The 20,230-nt window shown below is 45.7% G+C and overlaps 1 protein-coding gene across 4 annotated transcripts in view; it reads right to left on the reverse strand.

Moving 5' to 3' along the window:
• The window catches only part of esamb (endothelial cell adhesion molecule b), a 57,639-nt gene extending 39,465 nt beyond the window's left edge, over positions 1–18,174 (reverse strand). For all 4 annotated transcript variants that reach the window (XM_067451851.1, XM_067451850.1, XM_067451853.1 and 1 more), the window contains exon 1: positions 17,740–18,174. In XM_067451851.1, the coding sequence (XP_067307952.1) occupies positions 17,740–17,806 (67 nt within the window). In that variant the 5' untranslated portion in view covers positions 17,807–18,174. The remainder of the gene's footprint in view (positions 1–17,739) is intronic.
• Positions 18,175–20,230: the final 2,056 nt, after the last annotated feature.

A 20,230-nucleotide genomic window follows, 5' to 3' on the forward strand; every position in this document is an offset into this window, starting at 1 on the left:
CTAACAGTTTCTCAGTGTTGATTCAGTCAGTGTTGTAGTTTTTATTCCGATTGTACACATCCATTCATGAGAATCGATCGGGTCACTCGCACCGGTGCGCCTAAATATTTTTTCACAGTCGCACGCAGTAATTTTTAGGCGTAAATGCGCCCAAAATGGGCGTTATGTAGAGCCCTGATACAGCCATGTCATAACCTTAATTACAAGATGGCAATCTGTGATGTTCTACCTGGAGCTGTATACGTTTCTATGTCAACACTATCAATGCAGAAATTAATCTGCAGCAGTCAGGTGGTACAACTAGAGCTCAAGTTGCTTACGTTCATTAGAAATTAGGTAATTTAACGCTGTCGCTCTTCTTGTGACACTTTGCAGAATCTGATGTGTGCATCCATGTGTTCAGAAGGAGGTGTGCCTTTGGAGACACTCTTGAAGGGAGGGTGGGATCTCATGTTTTCAAAGCTAGCTTGCTTTTGCTAATCTTTTTGAAATTGCCTACCCTACCTTTAATATATTTTAAGAAAATTATATTTTAAGAAAACAAGCGATTTAAACAATAAGACTAACTGTGTTGAGCTGTATAACAATGATTAGTTTTCTGTCGATGAATGTATCCAAACATTTGCTCACCTGTCTAATAAAACACATATATATATATATATATATATATATATATATATATATATATATATATATATATATATATATATATATATATATATATATATATATATATATATATATATATATATATATATATATATATATATAAAGCTTTTTGGTGTTACGATAGTTCCATGATAGCGCAAGGACACACGGTCCATAACTCTAGTTAAAATAGCTGATTTCTCTGGATTTAAACCTTGTTAGAATCGTTTGGGATAATGAAGGTACACAGGTCAAATAAATATAACATTGTTATAGTGGGTTTTGGTTTTTTTTAATCTAAAAATCTTACATATTGTGCCTTAAAAAAATTAAATGATTAGGCCTCATTTAGGCAGCGAGTGAGAGAGAGAAAGAGAAAGAGAGAGAGAGAGAGAGAGAGAGAGAGAGAGAGAGAGAGAGAGAGAGAGAGAGAGAGAGAGAGAGAGAGCAGTCTTAACACACTCAAAAACATGCACACGTACACACATACACACACACTTGCTTGTGTGATGTAGCACAATTTCAGATATAATAATTACTGTCTTTGGACCTTTAACTGCTACTTTGGGGATCCTAAATGAAGTCATTGTTATGATTCATGCTGCAGGTGCTGAATGCTGCCCCACACAGATGACTGCGAGCTCAGCCCCATCATGGCTGATTATTCTCTCTAATTACATTTGCAGGTGATGGGTGCACAGCATGGCCAACCTCTTCCACCTCAGATATTATCTCATGGCTATTCCTCATCCTCGGGCACACCAGAGTAATTGGTAGGTACTACTACCAGAGGGACACCATAATAAAAAGCCCTCATAGATGAGAGCTAAACACATGTGGCCCCCCCATAAGATCTCGGTCATGTAGAGTCACTGCGATGAAGGACGGACGGATGGATGCAGATCAGCTGCACAGATGAAGGGTAGGGCAGGGGGAGGTTTAATAAGAGCTCAGGAGAGATGGGGGAGAGATGCTATGCTCCACCACGATAAGAAAGAAGAGAACAGACGTCTCCCTGGCAGATCAGGGAGAGTGAGAGCAGGGGGGGAAAGGCAGATGAAAGCTTAAAACAATCAGCAGTGTTAATCTGCAAGGTGTAACAGCTGCTCCTGGTGTATTCTGAGGTGGCTGGCCCGGATCGGATCCTTTAGGCCCTTATTAGCCTCGCTCGACCAGGTCTAGCATGCCTAAATCCAGGTCACACCTCCTTAAAAACAAGATTCCTGCCATTCCGCTTGGACTATCCAGGGTAACAAGGATTACATGCCTCGTAGGACAAATCTTGCCTCAAATCATGTACAGTAATAAATAGCATTGACTAAAATCAGTATATTTCACTAGTGGGTGGTTTACTTACAATTTCACTATGTTAGTACAGCAAAGCACAGGCTAAAAAATAACACACACTCTCAGAAAAAAAGGTGGAAAAACTGTTCCTTTAGGGTTACAACAGCTTGTTACTGGGGCATACCTGTATGTTTTACCCCTAAAAGTTTCATAGTAGTACCTTAAAGTACTCACTGCAACTCTAAGGTACTAATATGCGCCCTTTAAGTGTGAAAAACATACAAATGTGTCTTTTAAGGGTATGCCCCAGTGACAAGCAGTTTTAACCTAACGGTACAATTTTTACAAATGTAATATCGTGTTATTGTAGTGCTTACATCAAGAGTCCCTTTTTACTTTTCCAGGGTTAGAAACAAGTTGTCATAGTTGGGTTAACTTCCATAGTGGTCAATGGAAACTACAACAAATGTCATTTTTACGTTTAAATTTGTCCCAATAGCAAAAGAATGAAATCCATGATGGCATATCTATGACTTTGCAAAAGAGTTTTAAAAAAAATTATAATACATCAAGAGTTTGATTATGTTGCTGTCAACTCCCTCAGTTGTTGTATAAGAAATACTCAAGCAGAAACATTTGTTCCCTTTCAGTCGGTCACGTTCGACGTACGTCAGAACTGAACCGACGAATGGGATCTTACTTTAGAGACCAATCCTACTTCGAGCATCTAACAACGAGCCAATGAAATTTGGCATGCGATCACGCATTCCACGCTCCGCCCCGCAGCGCGGGTATAAATAGGAAGTGGAATGATAGATCAGCGCTTTCTACTTCGGAGCCGAACAGTGTTTCATTGCTGTTTCTACGAAGAGCTTCTGACTACGAGTCAAAAACCTTCCTGTGAAAGAGTTTGCCAGTGCGGGTGATACGGCGCGTCAGCGAGAGACCGTCCACTTCAGTGATAGAGTGTACAAAGAGCTGTTGGTTCGCTGAGCGTTTCCTTACACACACACATTACAGTTGGTTCGCTGGGCGCTCACACATACATATCACTGAGAGCTCACGCAGGCTTGCACTATCGAACTGCGTGGAGCCGCGGTCATCTCCCTGAGTGCTTCAGCACTAAAAGAGCAACTTCCTTTTCACAAAAGAGCAACACGGTTTGACCCTGCGTCTTTTTCAAGATGTCATTCAAGCCGTGTGTTTCTGGATGCGGTCGATTTCTGTCTCCGCTTGACGGACACGTTCGTTGTCTCTCGTGTCTGGGCGCACAGCACGCTGAGGCTGCGTTCGTGGATGAGACATGTTCCCATTGCGGGAATATGTCCATTGCAGTGTTGCGGTCCCGTCTCCAGTACCTCAGAAGAGGTGGAACACCATCGTCCATCCCCCGATCTAGTGGTCCTCCAGCTGCAAAGCAGAGGGCTACTACTTTGGCTGATGACCTTGGTGGGGACCTGAGGGTGTCGGTCAGGGTAAACCCGACGGGTCTCACGGCTCCTCGGGCCCCTCCCCCCTCCACTGTACCGGTGGAGCTTCCGGAAGGGCGCGCTGACCTCCCACGTGGAGCGCCAGTCGTCTCTTTTGGGGCTCCGGCGGAGGACCAGATGTCGGTTGCTGCATCGGGGGATGAGCTAATGGGTTCCGAGGATGAAGACTCGGCTGCGTTGCCCCCTTCGGGTGTGACAGCGTTGCCCGAGTCTGACCCGGAACTTACGGCTATGCTTGCCCGGGCCGCCGCAAGTGTCGGGCTTGAGTGGAACCCTCCACCACGTCCCGAACCTTCGCGGCTGGATGATTGGTTTCTCGGGACGGGTCGCGCTGGTTCTCAGCGTCCCGCCCCGGTGCCTTTCTTCCCGGAAGTGCATCAGGAGCTCACGAAGTCCTGGGTAGCGCCGTACAGCGCACGCCAGCGATCGACTGACTCCTCCATCCTCACCACTCTCGATGGTGGTGCAGCTAAGGGTTACGAGGGGATCCCTCCAGTCGAGCGGTCGGTTGCGATGCACCTGTGTCCTAAGACCGCTGCGGACTGGAGGCACGCCCCGCGTCTCCCCTCCCGGGCGTGTAAGTTCTCGTCCGGCTTGACGGGCAAGGCTTACTCAGCCTGCGGAGAAGCTGCATCAGCTTTGCACGCCATGGCGCTCCTGCAGGTCCACCAGGCCAAAGCGCTCATGGAACTGCACGAGGGTGGTTCCGACCAGGCAGTTATGCAGGAACTGCGAGCCGCGACGGACCTCGCCCTCCGGGCGACGAAAGTCACGGCCCGCTCCCTGGGTCGGGCGATGTCCACCTTGGTGGTCCAGGAACGCCACCTGTGGCTGAACCTGACAGACATGCGGGATTCGGACAAGGTTCGGTTTCTAAACGCCCCTGTCTGTCAGGCCGGCCTCTTCGGCGACGCCATCGAGGACTTTGCCCAGCAGTTCTCGGTGGCCAAGAAGCAGACGGAGGCCATCAAAAACATCCTGCCCCGGCGGCCCGCTGCTGCCTCCACCCAGCCGCCCGGGGCAGCCCCCCAGTCTGCTCGTCGCCGAGGGCGTCCTCCAGCGTCCGCCTCCGCCCCTGCTAAGCCCAAGCAGCAGCCTCCACCCGCGAAGCAGGGCGCCGGACGCAAGGGGGCCGCCCAACCCGTCCAAGGGCCCGCCAAGCCTGCCGGCAAGCGCAAGGGGAAGCGGCCCTGAGACGGGCAGCCCAGGGAGAAGAGGAGCTGCTCTGAGGGAGATGATGTCCGCATCCCTCCCACCCCCCCGGAGGAGGACCGGGGGGACTTCACTGGTCACAACATCTCTGCCGCTGGCTCTCCGGAGTCCAGCGGTACCCACATTTTCACAAAAAGAGCAGTTTCCTCTCTCTCTGGGCCCCAAGAGGGTCAGGTTGGCAGTGTGCGACGCCCACGGGCCTTGTCACTCCTTTCCTACCCTCCCGTCGCCAGGGGGCAGCTGTGTGGGCCTCGAGGACGCCCCCGGGCCTTCTCACCCACACACTGCCTCTCTTGTGAGCACTCAGTCAACACTCCGGGCCGCCCACGGGCCTTCCGGGTCGGGGCTGAGTGCTTCACTTCCCTGCCTCCGGGCAGTGGACAGCAGAGTGGGCTCCGAGGACGCCCCCGGGCCTTCTCACCCACTCTCTGTCCAAACCAGGAGTGCTCAGGCAACACTGCGGGCCGCCTCCGGGCCTCCCGAGTCGGGCCAGAGTACTCCGCTTCGCTGCCCCACCCCGGGCACGTCTGTGGTGCCGTTGGTCCCGCTTGTACGGTCTCTGGGGGCCTGGCTAGGTCTCCCCAGGCCGTCTCGCTGGCTCATCCGTACTATCAGACTCGGCTACGCGATTCAGTTCGCACGCCGGCCACCCAAGTACAAGGGCATCCTCTTCACCTCCGTGCGAAGCAGCGATGCTCAAGTCTTGCGGTCAGAGATCGAGGTCCTACTGGCGAAGGACGCGATCGAGCCGGTTCCTCCAGCCGATATGAAGACGGGGTTTTACAGCCCCTACTTCATTGTGCCCAAGAAAGGGGGTGGGTTACGGCCAATCCTGGACCTGCGAGTTCTGAATCGGGCCCTGCACAAGCTCCCGTTCAGGATGTTGACGCAGAAACGCATTTTCCAATGCATCCGTCCCCAGGATTGGTTTGCAGCGATCGACCTGAAGGACGCGTACTTCCATGTGTCTATTCTCCCTCGACACAGACCGTTCCTACGCTTTGCGTTCGAGGGGAAAGCATATCAGTACAAGGTCCTGCCCTTCGGGCTGTCCCTGTCGCCCCGCGTCTTTACGAAGGTCGCGGAGGCAGCCATTGTTCCACTCAGAGAACGCGGCGTTCGGATTCTCAACTACCTCGACGATTGGCTGATCCTAGCCCAGTCGAAGGACCAGTTGTGCGAACACAGGGACCTGGTGCTCAGTCACCTCAGCCAGTTGGGCCTTCGGGTCAACCGAGAGAAGAGCAAACTCTGTCCCACACAGAGGATCTCTTATCTTGGTATGGAGCTGGACTCGGTCAACCGGACGGCGCGCCTCACCGAGGAGCGAGTCCAGTCGGTGTTGAACTGCTTGAATATGTTCAAGAGCAGGACAGCGGTCCCACTGAAGTTCTTTCAGAGGCTCCTGGGGCATATGGCATCTGCAGCCGCGGTCACGCCGCTCGGATTGCTCCATATGAGACCGCTTCAACGCTGGCTCAATGGCCGAGTCCCGAGGTGGGCGTGGCAGAGCGGTCAGTACCGGGTCCCAGTGACTCCTTACTGCCGCCAAACCTTCAGCCCGTGGTCCAGCACTTCGTTTCTCCGGGCTGGGGTGCCCCTAGAACAAGTGTCCAGGCATGCTGTGCTATTCACGGATGCCTCCACCACAGGCTGGGGGGCCACGTACAACGGGCATGCAGTTGCTGGTCTGTGGACGGGGCCGCAATTGCATTGGCATATCAATTGCCTCGAGTTACTGGCAGTACATCTGGCACTCCGCCGCCTCAAGGGGCCGCTGCGTGGCAAGCATGTACTGGTCCGTACGGACAGCACCACGGCCGTTGCGTACATCAACCGTCAGGGTGGTCTACGCTCCCGTCGTCTGCTCCAACTCGCCCGCCACCTCCTCCTGTGGAGTCAGAAGCAGCTGAGGTCGCTTCGGGCCATTCATGTCCCTGGTGTGCTGAACCAGACAGCCGACGAGCTCTCTCGTCAGCCGACACCTCCGGGAGAGTGGCGACTCCACCCCCAGGCGGTCCAGCTGATATGGGACCAGTTCGGAGCCGCACAGGTCGACCTGTTTGCCTCTCCGGACTCGACCCATTGCCAGTGGTACTATTCCCTGACCGGGGGTACCCTCGGCACAGATGCACTGGCGCACAGCTGGCCCCGGGACCTACGCAAGTATGCGTTTCCCCCAGTGAGCCTTCTTGCACAGACTCTGTGCAAGGTCAGGGAGGACGAGGAGCAGGTCTTGTTAGTTGCGCCGTATTGGCCCAACCGGACCTGGTTCCCAGAACTCACGCTCCTCGCGACAGCAAGCCTCCTTGGCCGATTCCCCTGAGGAAGGACCTTCTTTCTCAGGGACGGGGCACGCTATGGCACCCGCGTCCAGACCTCTGGAATCTTCATGTCTGGTCCCTGGACGGGACGCGGAGGTTCTAGATGGACTACCACAAGCTGTCGTAGATACCATCGCTTCAGCTAGAGCCCCCTCTACGAGGCGCCTCTATGCTCTGAAGTGGAACCTGTTCGTTGAGTGGTGCGCTTCCCGCCGGGAAGACCCCCGAAGGTGTTCGATCAGTGTCGTGCTTTCCTTCCTGCAAGATGGGTTGGAGAGAAGGCTGTCTCCCTCCACCCTCAAGGTATATGCTGCAGCAATAGCAGCATACCATGATGTAGTAGAAGGTAAGTCCGTGGGGAAGCACGACCTAATCGTCAGGTTCCTCAGAGGTGCGAGGAGACTAAATCCTCCTCGTCCATCCTCGGTACCCTCTTGGGACTTAGCTCTAGTGCTCCGAGCACTTCAGAGCCCTCCCTTCGAGCCTTTGGCGTCTTGTGAGTTAAAAATCTTGTCAATGAAGACAGTGCTCCTGACGGCATTGGCCTCGATCAAGAGGGTAGGGGACCTGCATGCACTTTCGGTCAACGAATCGTGCCTAGAGTTCGGGCCAGGTAACTCTCACGTCATCCTGAGACCCCGGCCCGGATATGTGCCCAAGGTTCCTACCACTCCCTTCCGGGATCAGGTGGTGAACCTGCAAGCGCTGCCTTCGGAGGAGGCAGACCCAGCCCTGGCTTTGCTGTGTCCGGTCCGCGCACTTCGCGCTTACGTTGACCGGACCCAAAGCCTTCGGACCTCAGAGCAACTCTTCGTCTGTTACGGAGGCCAGCAGAAGGGAAAGGCTGTCTCCAAGCAGAGGTTAGCCCACTGGATAGTGGATGCTATAGTCTTGGCCTACCAGTCCCAAGACGTGCCTTGCCCGTTCGGTGTAAGAGCTCACTCCACTCGGAGTGTTGCTTCTTCCTGGGCGCTGGCTCAAGGCGCCTCGCTGACAGACATATGTAGAGCTGCGGGCTGGGCGACACCTAACACGTTTGCTAGATTCTATAGCTTACGTGTAGAGCCGGTATCTTCCCGCATCCTCGCCCCCAGTGGCCAGGAGCGCTAAGTGCCCGTTCTAAGTGTCGGCTTGCGAAACGCCACTCCCGCCCTCTGGGCCGGATACGTGCGTCTATTGTCTCCAGTTGTGTTCCCCGGGAAACCGGCTAACCCTGTCGAGCTCCTCCGTCACCCCTCCGGTGTCAGACGTTGCGGACCGTCTGACGCCAGGCCTGCACCCGTATGCTTGTGAAACGTGGCTGTAGGCTGGGTTCCATATGTAGCGGTTCCCTCACGGCAACCCCATATGTGTATTCTTCCACGGTATCAGCTACCCTTCGGGCTAGCCCCGTGTCTTTCCCTCGACAGAGCCCGCTCTGTCGTCTCTGGGCGTGTTCTTTCCCCCCTTCAATCAGGCTGGAACCACCCCAGAGACTACCATATGTTGCACTACCCTGCCAGGTTAGTCCTTATGTGTATTCTGCCACCTCTCCTTCCCTGAAGGACGTGGCCCCGCAGCGTACCCTCTCTCTCAAGAACGAGGTAGGCACGCTTTCCCAGCGTTATCCAATAGTCATTCTGAGTGGGTCTTGCAGAAACAGCAGTGACTGTACTCCCTGCTTGGAGCCCTGACTTCCGTACCATACTAGACGGTGCAGTGCGCTCAAGCAGGACGCTGGAAGGGCCAGCATCCTGGCGTTTTCCATAGGGATCCCATTCGTCGGTTCAGTTCTGACGTACGTCGAACGTGACCGACTGAAAGGGAACGTCTCGGTTACGTATGTAACCCTCGTTCCCTGAAGGAGGGAACGGAGACGTACGTCCCGTCGCCAGATGCTGTGCTTCCGCTGGGAGTCCGGTCACCTTCGGCTCCTCAGTAGGAAAAGCGCTGATCTATCATTCCACTTCCTATTTATACCCGCGCTGCGGGGCGGAGCGTGGAATGCGTGATCGCATGCCAAATTTCATTGGCTCGTTGTTAGATGCTCGAAGTAGGATTGGTCTCTAAAGTAAGATCCCATTCGTCGGTTCAGTTCTGACGTACGTCTCCGTTCCCTCCTTCAGGGAACGAGGGTTACATACGTAACCGAGACGTTTTCTGACTTTTAAAGGGATAGTTCACCCAAAAGTAAAAATCCCAGTTACTCATCCGCATGCCATCCTAGGTGTACATGACTATCTTCATTAAGACAAACAAAATCAGTTAATTTAAAATATATAATTTCTCTTCCAAAACTTTATAAAGCTAGTGAATGGTGGCCCTGATTTTAAAGTCAAGGGAAAAAAGTACATCCATCCATCATAAAAGTAACCCATTTCGCTATTTTAGTTGATACAGTCACAAGATAAATATGGATATTTTTCTTAAACAAACCCATCACTTTGCGTCAGAAGGCCTTTATTAACCCCTGGAGTCGTATAAATCACTTTTATTATGGATGGATGCAAATGTTTTGGACATTTTTTAATGTCTAAGTCTAAGTCTAAGTCTAATGTCATACACACCTTTGGCTTGAGGGGAGTAAATCATGGGCTAATTTTCATTTTTGGGTGAACTATCCCTTTAATGCCAACGCAATATGAATGGAGTATAATGTTAAATAACAAAAAAGAAAAGAAAATATAATTAAAAAAACACTGCTAGATTTTTGAACTGTGAAAACGCATCTTCACAGTCTGTGAAAAGGGTCCATATAGCCCTTGACAGCAGACCTAACTGCCAGGGATCCGTCCATCCTAATGAAAGGATAAGCTTATCTGTGTCTAATACCACTGAAATAGCTATTTCTCCTCAATAATCCCCATAACACATACTATGAGCATACAATGATGCTATAGAAGTGCCTATATGGCATATATTGGAAAGCACTGGAGTGTATGGTCAGCTAGTTTGCAGTTTCCCAGGTGTCTCTGAAGCCCACACAGGCGCACAGCAGTGTGCCCAGAGGAGCCATGGCCTCATTTAGATGGCTGAGAGATCCTCATTACTGTATCCACTCTCCCAACTTACACCTGCTGTAAAACAGCGTCGCCCTCGCCTACGCTCCGGAAAGCGACACAACGGCATCTTTGAACACGCAGCGGGCTCTCAAGGGAAGTGTAACTATGATGCCATGTTGGCCCGTTGTTGAAATTGTATGCAAGTTTATAAACAGATTGCAATTATAATTATTTTAAAAAATCATGTTGAGAAAACTGTATGGCAGGGCGTCAGTCCCTCCCTTCTCGCAGGTGGCAGAGAGACGGGGAGGGCAACAGGGCTTCAGGTGTATGGCAGCACGTACATGAGATGCTGTGTCTCTTCTAAAGCATTAATGAGAGCTGAATCTGTCTCTTGTCTCAGATCTGTCTGGATATTTCTTGACAGTTGAATGTGAGCATAATGGTTGTCAGCCATATAGTGTCCTGGAGTTAATAAGTACTGCACATATAGAGTAAAAGACACTGTAGGGCAGGGCTATTCAAATCTTACCCTGAAGGGGCAATGCAGTGCAGAGTTTAGCTCCAACCTTAATCACGCACACCTGAACATGCTAATCAATGTCTCCAGGATCATTAGAAAATCAAAGGTGGGTGTGTTTAATCAGGGTTGGAGCTAAACTCTGTGCAGTGCATTGGCCCTCCAGGGTAAGATTTGAATAGCCCTGCTGTAGGGTATGTAACATTTGAAGCAAAACAGCAGGTCATATAGCAAATTCAAAATATATGCAGAAACATGCCATCCAATAGAGATTTAAATGTATATATAATTTATACTAACATAGATACATTTGCACAGCTAGTGGGAGGGACCTTATTGCATGTTAAAGCAATGAAAAAACGGGATGTTTTACAAAAGCCGACATAAAATGTTACGCAATGCAGAGCACTAGCACAACATACAGAATTTAAATCCTGTGCAAGTTGTGACTTATTTTACCATTAGCTTCAACACTGAGTTGAGGAGGAAAAAAAACTTAATCTTTTGACATGCAAGAGGTCACTTAAACATCCTGTAAGTTTCAGACCTAAAAGCTTCCTTGTTAATCCAAAAAACAGCTTTTATAGAAACCAAGTTCGGAAAATTATTAGTTTTGGATTTTGTCACATTATGACATAATATTGTGAAGAAAGACCGCCCCTGCAGAATCAGATCAATGCCTATTTCAGCATCATCACATCTTTGGCCTCACACACGGGCACGTTAGTGAGGTGAGGAGAGATCCAAGAATCCCTGCCAAAGTATCCTAGTAGAGCAGTCTCAGTAGAGCATTACTTGTTTTTTCGGTACATTTCACTGTGGATTCTTTGGTAAACTTTAATTAAACTTTGCAAACAGACTTTTACTGTACGTTTTTTAACCCGCCAGACAGTAATGCTACATAGTAACCATGTTAATTCTAATGCCTGATCTGTGATCAGTGATTTCTGATATGTAATGTTTCATTTTCAGTCAGAATTTCTTTCGTCTTGCTGTTTAGTATCAGTAAATCTATGGAATTCCCTTTGTCTCAATAAAAATGAACGAAACTTTATAAAAGTGTTTTTCTTCTTTTGTAATGGCATATTTTTGATAGTTTCTGAAAAAGTTTTGTTCAGTTTTGTAAAGTTTAGTTCAGTTTTATTGAGACAAAGGTAATTCCATATAAATCAAGCCAGTGACTCACTAAACGGTGAACTTAATTTCTTTTAGTAGGAAGAAAATGATTTGTTATTAATTATTTGTACCTTTAATTGTTATTAAAGGTGCACTATGTAATTTTTCCATCCACTAGAGGGCACTATTGAAAACAAAACGTAGTTTGATGACACCAAGTTTGAGCGCAGCATCTTGGGACATGTGGTCTTCACCTCACAGCCGGTGGAAAAGAATCGGGATAGGACTCAGGCAGAAATCATGTTCATGGATGTGATTATTAACGTTACAGTATGAAGCAGAGCAGGACCGAGTGTTGTAGAGCTGAGCACGGCCGCTGAGGTGATTGTTAATGAGATGAACAACACACACCTCGCGAGCAGCGGGACTTTTACTATAGCCCCTTTCACACTGCGATTCCGGCAAATACACGGATAATGCGATCCGGCATTTGTTCCCGGGCCGCTAGATTTGGCCCATTCTCACTGCCAGCGAAATACCGTAATATGTGCACTTTCACACACAACCCGTAACGGTCCCGGATCGAGTTGACACGTGACATCCTGATGTGACGAACGGCGAGCGATCTCAGCTTCAGCGCGGATAGTAAGGAGCTCCGTGGTCTCGACTTGTGTCCAGTTTGTGCACATTTCTGCTTGTTTAATTTTAGTTTCTTTTGTATACGGACACTCTCTGCGTTTAAAACACCGACTAGCTCTTCTGGCACTGCAGGGTTGTATTATTGAAAAAAACAAGCTCTAGGAGTCGCACGATAACTACGTACACGTTGCGGCATTAGTTTTGGCTTTTGTTCACACAGCGCTCGTCCCGGGTCGAATACCGCAATGTTACTAGGTCCCCGGAAGTGGTTGCTTTCACACAGAAGGCGACCCGGCAAAGTTCCGGGAATATTGCGGGTCCGACGTGCAGTGTGAAAGGGACTTATGACAGGACGGGACAGAGTTGCAAGGTGCCGGAGCCATTTCCGCTTTTCCGGTCATTAGTATGAGGTAACGCAGCTCTATTTATCATATTAGATAAATTTGAGTGTGTTGAAAATTATGTTATGGCATTACTCTGTGCGTTCGCTTAGCGACCACTGTGACACTTGTTCACACTGCTAAGAGTCACGCGCTTCTGCCAAATAAAACCATAAACCGAGGGTAACGCAGATATGACAAAATTGACAGGCGACTCCCTCAGACGTCCCGGGTCCTTGGTTAAAATAGCAATTCTCTCACAATTTACAAATAGTTGGAAACATTTGAGATATTTGAAGTACTCAACTGAACAAAATATATAACACCGGCCTAGTGGATTTTGGATATTTTACTGCAAAAATACAACATAGTGCACCTCTAAAGTTTATATAGAAGCGTTCAAAGAATGCGCCCTTGACTCTCAGAAAAAAAGGTACAGTGCTGTCACTAGGGCTGTACCCTAAGGTACAAAAGTGAAAAGATACATCTTAGTACCTTGAAAGGTACACACTTTAAGAGTGTGTATTATTACCTTAAAGGTACATAGTACCTTTTCAGTTTTTTGTACCTTAGGGCAGTGGTTCCCAAACCTGTCCTGGAGGACCCCCAGCCCTGCACATTTTGCATGTTTCCCTCATCAGACACACCTGATCCAACTCATGAGCTCATTAGTAGAGATAGCAAGACCTGAAGTGGGTGTGTCTGATTAGGGAGACATACAAAATGTGCAGTGCTGGGGGTCCTCTAGGACAGGTTTGGGAACCACTGCCTTAGGGTACCGCCCCAGTGACAGCAATGCACCTTTTTTCTGACAGTGTTTATAATTGCTGTAGCTGTCATTTATACATTGGACTCTTGTCAAAACTCCCCTAATAATCAATGATGCTGCCAACACTGTCAAGTCACTTTTATCTATAACGCTTTTTACAATTCAGATTGTTTCAAAGCAGCTTCACAGTGTTGACAGGAAAATAATGCAACAAAATTTGATTCGGCTTTACAGCCGCTCTGGACAAAACAGTGATGCCATTGTCCAGCTCAGTTCAGTTCTCATATAGTGTCAATGCAGGCAGATCAGTAATATAGTTTAATATAAAGTGTCCCCAAATAAGCAGGCCAAAAGCCAAAGCCAGAGCTGACGGTGGCAAGGAACCAAAACTCCATCAGGTGAAAGAATGGAGAAAAAAACCTTGGGAGAATCCAGGCTCAGTCGGGGTGCCAGTTCTCCTCTGGCCAACGATCAAATGTTGATTATGATTCAGGCAACATTGCATTTAATTTATTTGTTATGAACAATCTGAAGTTTTAGTTTGAAAAATACAAAGTAATCAACTGATAACATTTAATTTGTAAAGTATTTAAAGGGGTTAGTTCAACCAAAAATTTACATTTTTGGATGAAATCCAAGAGCTTTGTGACCTACTACATAATTACCACTTTCAAAGCCTAGAAAGGTAGTAAAGACATCATAAAATCATTCAACCTTTGCTATGAAGTGAAGAGAATAATTGTTGTGCATAAAATACAAATGTAAACAAATATATTTGACTTTATTCAACCATTTCTTATCCATGTCAGTTTCTGACATTTTTCACATTGTAATCACAGTGCAGTGCTTCCAGGTTCTATGTCAGAACACACACACTGTATTTGCTGTTTTGGCCAATACAGAGCAGGCGTTCTGATGTAGAAAATGGAAGAACTGTCCTGTGTTTACAAAGTGAAAAACATCAGAGACTGACATGGATGAGAAGAAATGGTTGAATTTTTTTTTTTTTAAAGCAGCACTTGGCAACTTTTACTCTCGGGTTCCCCCTACAGTTGGGAAAAAATAATGTCCTCAACTACTGTCGTAAGCTCTGTCATCCTACAACAGGGGATGCCATCGCGCGTGCATTTGTTGACATGACATCCCTGATAGCCCTGAACTAGTGATGCGCGGGTCGTATGTCTATTTAATGGTCGCGGGTGCGGGGCGGGTTGTAAAAATATATAGTGGTGCGGGGCGGGCCAAATAACTACATAAAAGCGGCCCCGTGGGTTGGTGCAGCACTAACAGTTGAACACTGCAGAATGAGTTCACATGCAGGTGTTCTTCTGGCGTTGCGTGTGAAATGTCTTCATCCCAGGTACAGTCAGTGGCATATGTTTCAGCATGTCATATGAATATAATTTCATATTTTTTTCAAACGCCAAATAATCACGATGCTCACGTTTACAAGCCAGCGTCATTATAGTAGTCTATTGGTTACCTTTTTACAGAATTTTTATGATACTTCAATTCAATGTTTGAGTGGTAGCTCACCGTAACGAGCAGGACAGCATCGGTCGGGCACGCCTCCTTCAGCTCACGCCGACGAGCAAACGCTGGTCCAATGTTGATCCTCATCCTGCCTTTAATCCCATCACTTTTTCGTTTCCTCTTAAGGAAGCAGCATTTGTCTGTGCTGCTTCGGACATGACTATATTATCCGACGAAAAAAGTTGGGCTCGCACGTCCGAATTTAAGGAAGTGTGGGTGTTGGTGGAAGTGACGTATATGCCGTAAAGCAATCGAATTTTGTAGTTTTTTTTTTCTTGGGTTACTACACTGTAAAAAAAAATGTTGGTTTTTGTTGGTTTAACTTAAAAAAGTAAGTAACCTGGTTGCCTTAAAATTTTGAGTTTATTGAAATTGAAAATTTGAGTTGATACAATGAAGGAAATTTGTTTAATAAATAGAAACTCAAAATATTATTGTATCTGAACCACATAAAAAATTTGATAAATCATGAAAATAGCACTATTTGGCATGTGTCACTGCGTCATCAGAAATAAAACACACACAATTACCCAATATGATTACAAAATCTTTTAATAATATTTTAATAAAAGTTATCGAATATCAAAAAAGGTTCATTGTATTAACTCAAAATTTTAATTTCAATGAACTCAAAATTTTAAGGTAACCAGGTAAAAAAAATTCGAAATAATTTTTTACAGTGTACCCGAAACCCGAAGTTTAAAAGTATGATCAAAAACGATACAGACCCCATCAAGCTATGGCAGACGTGTCATTCAACCTATTGTAAGTCGATGTATCATCACAAGAGTCTTGAAAATATATTATGAAGGTTGAAAAATGACCTGGTGCTGCTTTAAAGAGGATCAGAAACCTCTCAGATTTCATCAAAATTATCTTACTTTGTGATTTCCAAAGACTACCGAAGGCCTTATGGGTTTGGAACGATGTGAGGGTGATCAATTAATGGCAGAATTTTCATTTTGGGTAAACTAACTCTTTAATTCACCATATCACGCAAAATTAGGCATTGCCACAATGTTTTCTTAACCCTCCACCCCCCACCCCCAATTTTAGTGATATTAAACTGTTACTCTGTCTCATACTCATACTATCATGTCCAATTTACATCTAAATGCCCTAATTATATCTTATAATAATCTGTATCCGTACAAATCAAAAGACTGAATCCAACAATAGACTGGTGGGGCATTGCAGGGTTAATGAATTGAAAGATGGATTTTTTTTCCATTATTGAAATTTCTTTGCTGTGCAGGGGGCAAACATAATTGCCTTTGGTAGGTGAGCATTGCTGTTTTTAACGATCTCTGTTGTGAAGGCCCAGTGATCCGAACTCAATTACAGCCATTGATTATCCACCTCCAGCTTTTCAGAGGATGAAACAGTTTGTTTAAACATCCTGCAATCTGCTACAGGTGCTTAGAGAAACCAACATTTTTTTTAACACAATCACAATTGACCTTGTACATTTTAAGAAAAGATATTCCCACTATGGTTGTATGATCACAAGTAGCTGCAATGAAGGGACTAGAGAGCCACATTGACCACAAGTGAATACTTGATCAAGGGACTTAAGCCATCTCCTGTGGGGCTTTTCCTTTAAATCGGTGTTTTTGTATTTAAGCTGGTACTGATTTTTTTTTAAAACGCTTGGATAAATGGCATAGAAATCCTGGGCATTTTCATTTTCAGGAAATATTAAGATGACAGCAGGCACTAATAAGCCAAACTAAAGTTTTATTGTTATCAGTAAATAAGGGGTTGTGCCTAACTGTGCAGTCTACATAGAAAAAAATGCAACCTTCAGACCACCTTCAAACCTTGAAGTTTGTCAACATACAAAGTCATTACTTAATCATGTGTAATACTCTAGAGGCTACCACAAAAAAAGTAAATGTGCAGTGTAATTTCGCAAGGCATCATATATGGGGGCAAATGTCTGCAAATGGCAATATTATTTTCGGGGTCATCAGGACAGGTCACACAAAACAACTTAAGATTTGCAGGCTGCAGCAATGTCATCTGGCAGTTTCCCCATTATATGGCACATTCTCCATAAAATGCGATAATGGTGCCTCCCTGGAGATACAGAAAACACTACCACATCAGCAACTTAAAAAACACAGTCCAAAACCCTGACAAAGCAACCAATGCCCGTTTAATAAGGCTCAGTACATTTCAAAACATCCAAAAGGTTATAGGGCATGTGAAGGCAATTTTGTTATACCTTGTCAGGGAAATTAGATTTGTGAGTTTTAGAGCTTTAAAGGAAAAACTGCAGCACAATGGCACAGTTTAATCTCATCATCCAGCGCTGAATGAATTCGTACCTTGTTTTTGCGTGTAAAAATTCAACGGATTACAAGCTCCTCTGACTTGTTGGAGATTAGTCAGGACAATCATATCACAGTGGCAGAAATCACTGCCACTACTTTCAGGTGTTGGCTACAAATGGCTTTATCATGTCAACAATCTTTATGTATCACCTTTCTTAGCAATTAACAGCATGGATGTGTTGGTAAGAAGTAAATAATCAGTTTAAAACTACTAAAATAATATATAAAAACTACAAAAATATTGTGAGGATGTCTACAGGTGTAACTTATTAGAAACACATTATTAAACACTACAATACTAAACAGTTATATTATTATATAATACAAATGTAGTCACGTGAGATAAACAAACCTAGAAATAAATGGGCTATGATTTGAGAGTTCACTAATGATAGGCTGCAGTCCCTTTTAACTTGCTCACAGTTAAAACCCAACACAGCATCAACAGACGTAAGATTTGCCTATTTAGTAGCTGTTTATATTGTACACTGATATTTCTCTTACCTGGAAACACCCACAGTAAGGTGAGAAGCAGAAATGTTGGAGGTCTCCAGTCCATCAGCCTCTCCATCGCCCCTCACGAAGCGCCCGCTCGCGCGACACCTCATAAAGCATCTAGTGATAGTCACTCTCGCGCTCTTTTTATTCTGAGCTGTCTTCTTCCTTCCCTCGGTCGTTGAAATGTATATTTTGTTTGAGTATATCAATTCACTCAACCCCCCACAGAACAACAAGAGTCAAGCTTGTAAATTCCCTCCTCTTCTCTCATCCGCGCGCCGCTGACACATTTGGAGAACGGCTCTCTGTAAAGCTTCGGTGCTTCCTTCTTTGAAATAAACTCTCTGTGGATAGTTAGTCAACTATTTTCATTCATAACTGAAGTTTTTAGTAGTTCATGCACGGAACGAAGCGCGTCTGCCACCTGCGCACGACTCTACTACCAAGTCTAGCTCGGATGTGTGTGCGTGAAGCCACGCCCCTTTTAGTCTACAGGTGTTACGAGCTCCTCGATTCTCTCTCTCTCTCTCTCTCTCTCTCTCTCTCTCTCTCTCTCTCTCTCTCTCTCTCTGCATTCATCAAAAAATTCGAATACAGTTATTATCGAATATCGAATACATTATGATTTAATAATATTGTATTGCACACAAAAAAACTTCTGACCGAAATCTGCACACACACAACCTCAACACATGACTTGTTCATAGCCTACTGTTTTTTATATTGTATAGACTGTTTATTCTATCCCCTAACCCTAGCCTTTAAACCTTTAACACAACCCAACAGAACACTCTCTGCATTTTTAATAACAATATTTATATTATTTATATTATATTTTTGACTGTTTTTCTCATGGGGACCAAAACAAATGTCCCTAAGGTAAAAATAGCTAGTATAACCATATTTGTGGGGACATTTGGTCCTCACAATGTTGGATTTTCAAATACCACACACACACAAAATCAGTTAAAAAGTTAATCTTGTCATAACAAGCCAACAACAAAACATGCAACAAAACCACATTAATAACTCGTTCTGCACCTCATCCTATGACTGTAATGAATGACGAAACAATTTATTTCCTACTGTAGGTTCATTTGAACTTGAAAAAATGCATTAATCTTCACCTGATCTGCTTGTTGGTTACAATTTAAAAATCTGAGTATACAGCATCGTAATAAAAAAGTTGCATTGGGATTTTCTTATGGTTATTTAACCTATAAGAATAATTTTCAGTGAACGTTTCCTTCAAGGTAAATTGGTGCAGCCAGTTACTGGCTGGCATATGCGTTGTGACATGAGTTAGTCTGTGATATTAGCCTATAGGCTAATCAGTATAGGCCACGGGATATACAGACCCCGAGCAAAGCTCATTCTCACCCTCTCCGATTGGCCGGTTACCATAGAAACACATCAGAAGTTCATGCATTAGGGCTGCTCAATTATTGGGGACTGGTGAGCTCAGGTCTTTGATAGTCTTGTCTGAGCTTTATGTCTCACTTGAACTACAGGTAAAACGTGTCTGGCACAAAGACTGTGATTAGGAGAAAATGCTCAGCTAAGTCTTGGTGGTAGGTCAGACCTGTGGCGTACGCTTCAGTTTTTAACTACAGCCTGCCATACAAATGAGCTGCATTTCCTGACAGTAACTGCGACACAGTCAATTACGAAATACGTTTGTAAAACAGCTGAATACCTTGGGTCAATTTTATACCACTTGCACATACTCAAATATGATATTGTATCCATAGAAATATAAATATAGATTTATAAGTAGCAGGAAAAGTATTTGTCTCTGGGTGTTACAAATAAAAACAGAGAATACAGAGTGGCAGCTGCTGTCACCACTACTTCAGAGAGAGGAGCAAACATGATCAGATCTTAGGGTTGTTGATTGATGAAGCAGTGACAATACAGGCTGTCAATGTCGTGTGTGCAACACAGAGGGAGACAGGATAACCAGCACATAACGTGTGTGCAAAACAACATTTGACAGAAAAATATTGCACCATGACTTGAAGGGATAGTTCACCAAAAGTTAAAATTACCCCATGATTTAACCTCTAGCCATCCTAGGTGTATATGACTATCTTCTATATTTAAAAAAATACAGTTCCTGACTCTTCTAAGCTAGAATGGCAATCCTGATTTTGAAGTCCAAAAAAGTGCATCCGTAATCCAAAATCCTCTGATATTTCTCTGTAAAGATTCTTGTTTTAGACTTCTAATTCAAGACCGGTGTTTGGTTTTGCTCTATCCTCTGCTCTTCTGTGTCTGTCAATACGCCAAGCATCAGATCAGGGGTTACTCTTTCACGGTTAATCGATGCGTACAGCCATCTGTGGAAGCTTGTTATTTTAGTTAATAAATATGGATATTGTTCTTACACAAGCACATTGCTTTGCTTCAGAAGGCCTTTTTTTTGTGTGGATTACATATACGATGGATGGATGGATGGATGGATGGATGGATGGATGGATGGATGGATGGATGGATG

The sequence above is a fragment of the Pseudorasbora parva genome, chromosome 8, assembly GCF_024679245.1.
Source record: "Pseudorasbora parva isolate DD20220531a chromosome 8, ASM2467924v1, whole genome shotgun sequence".
Classification (NCBI taxonomy): domain Eukaryota; kingdom Metazoa; phylum Chordata; class Actinopteri; order Cypriniformes; family Gobionidae; genus Pseudorasbora; species Pseudorasbora parva.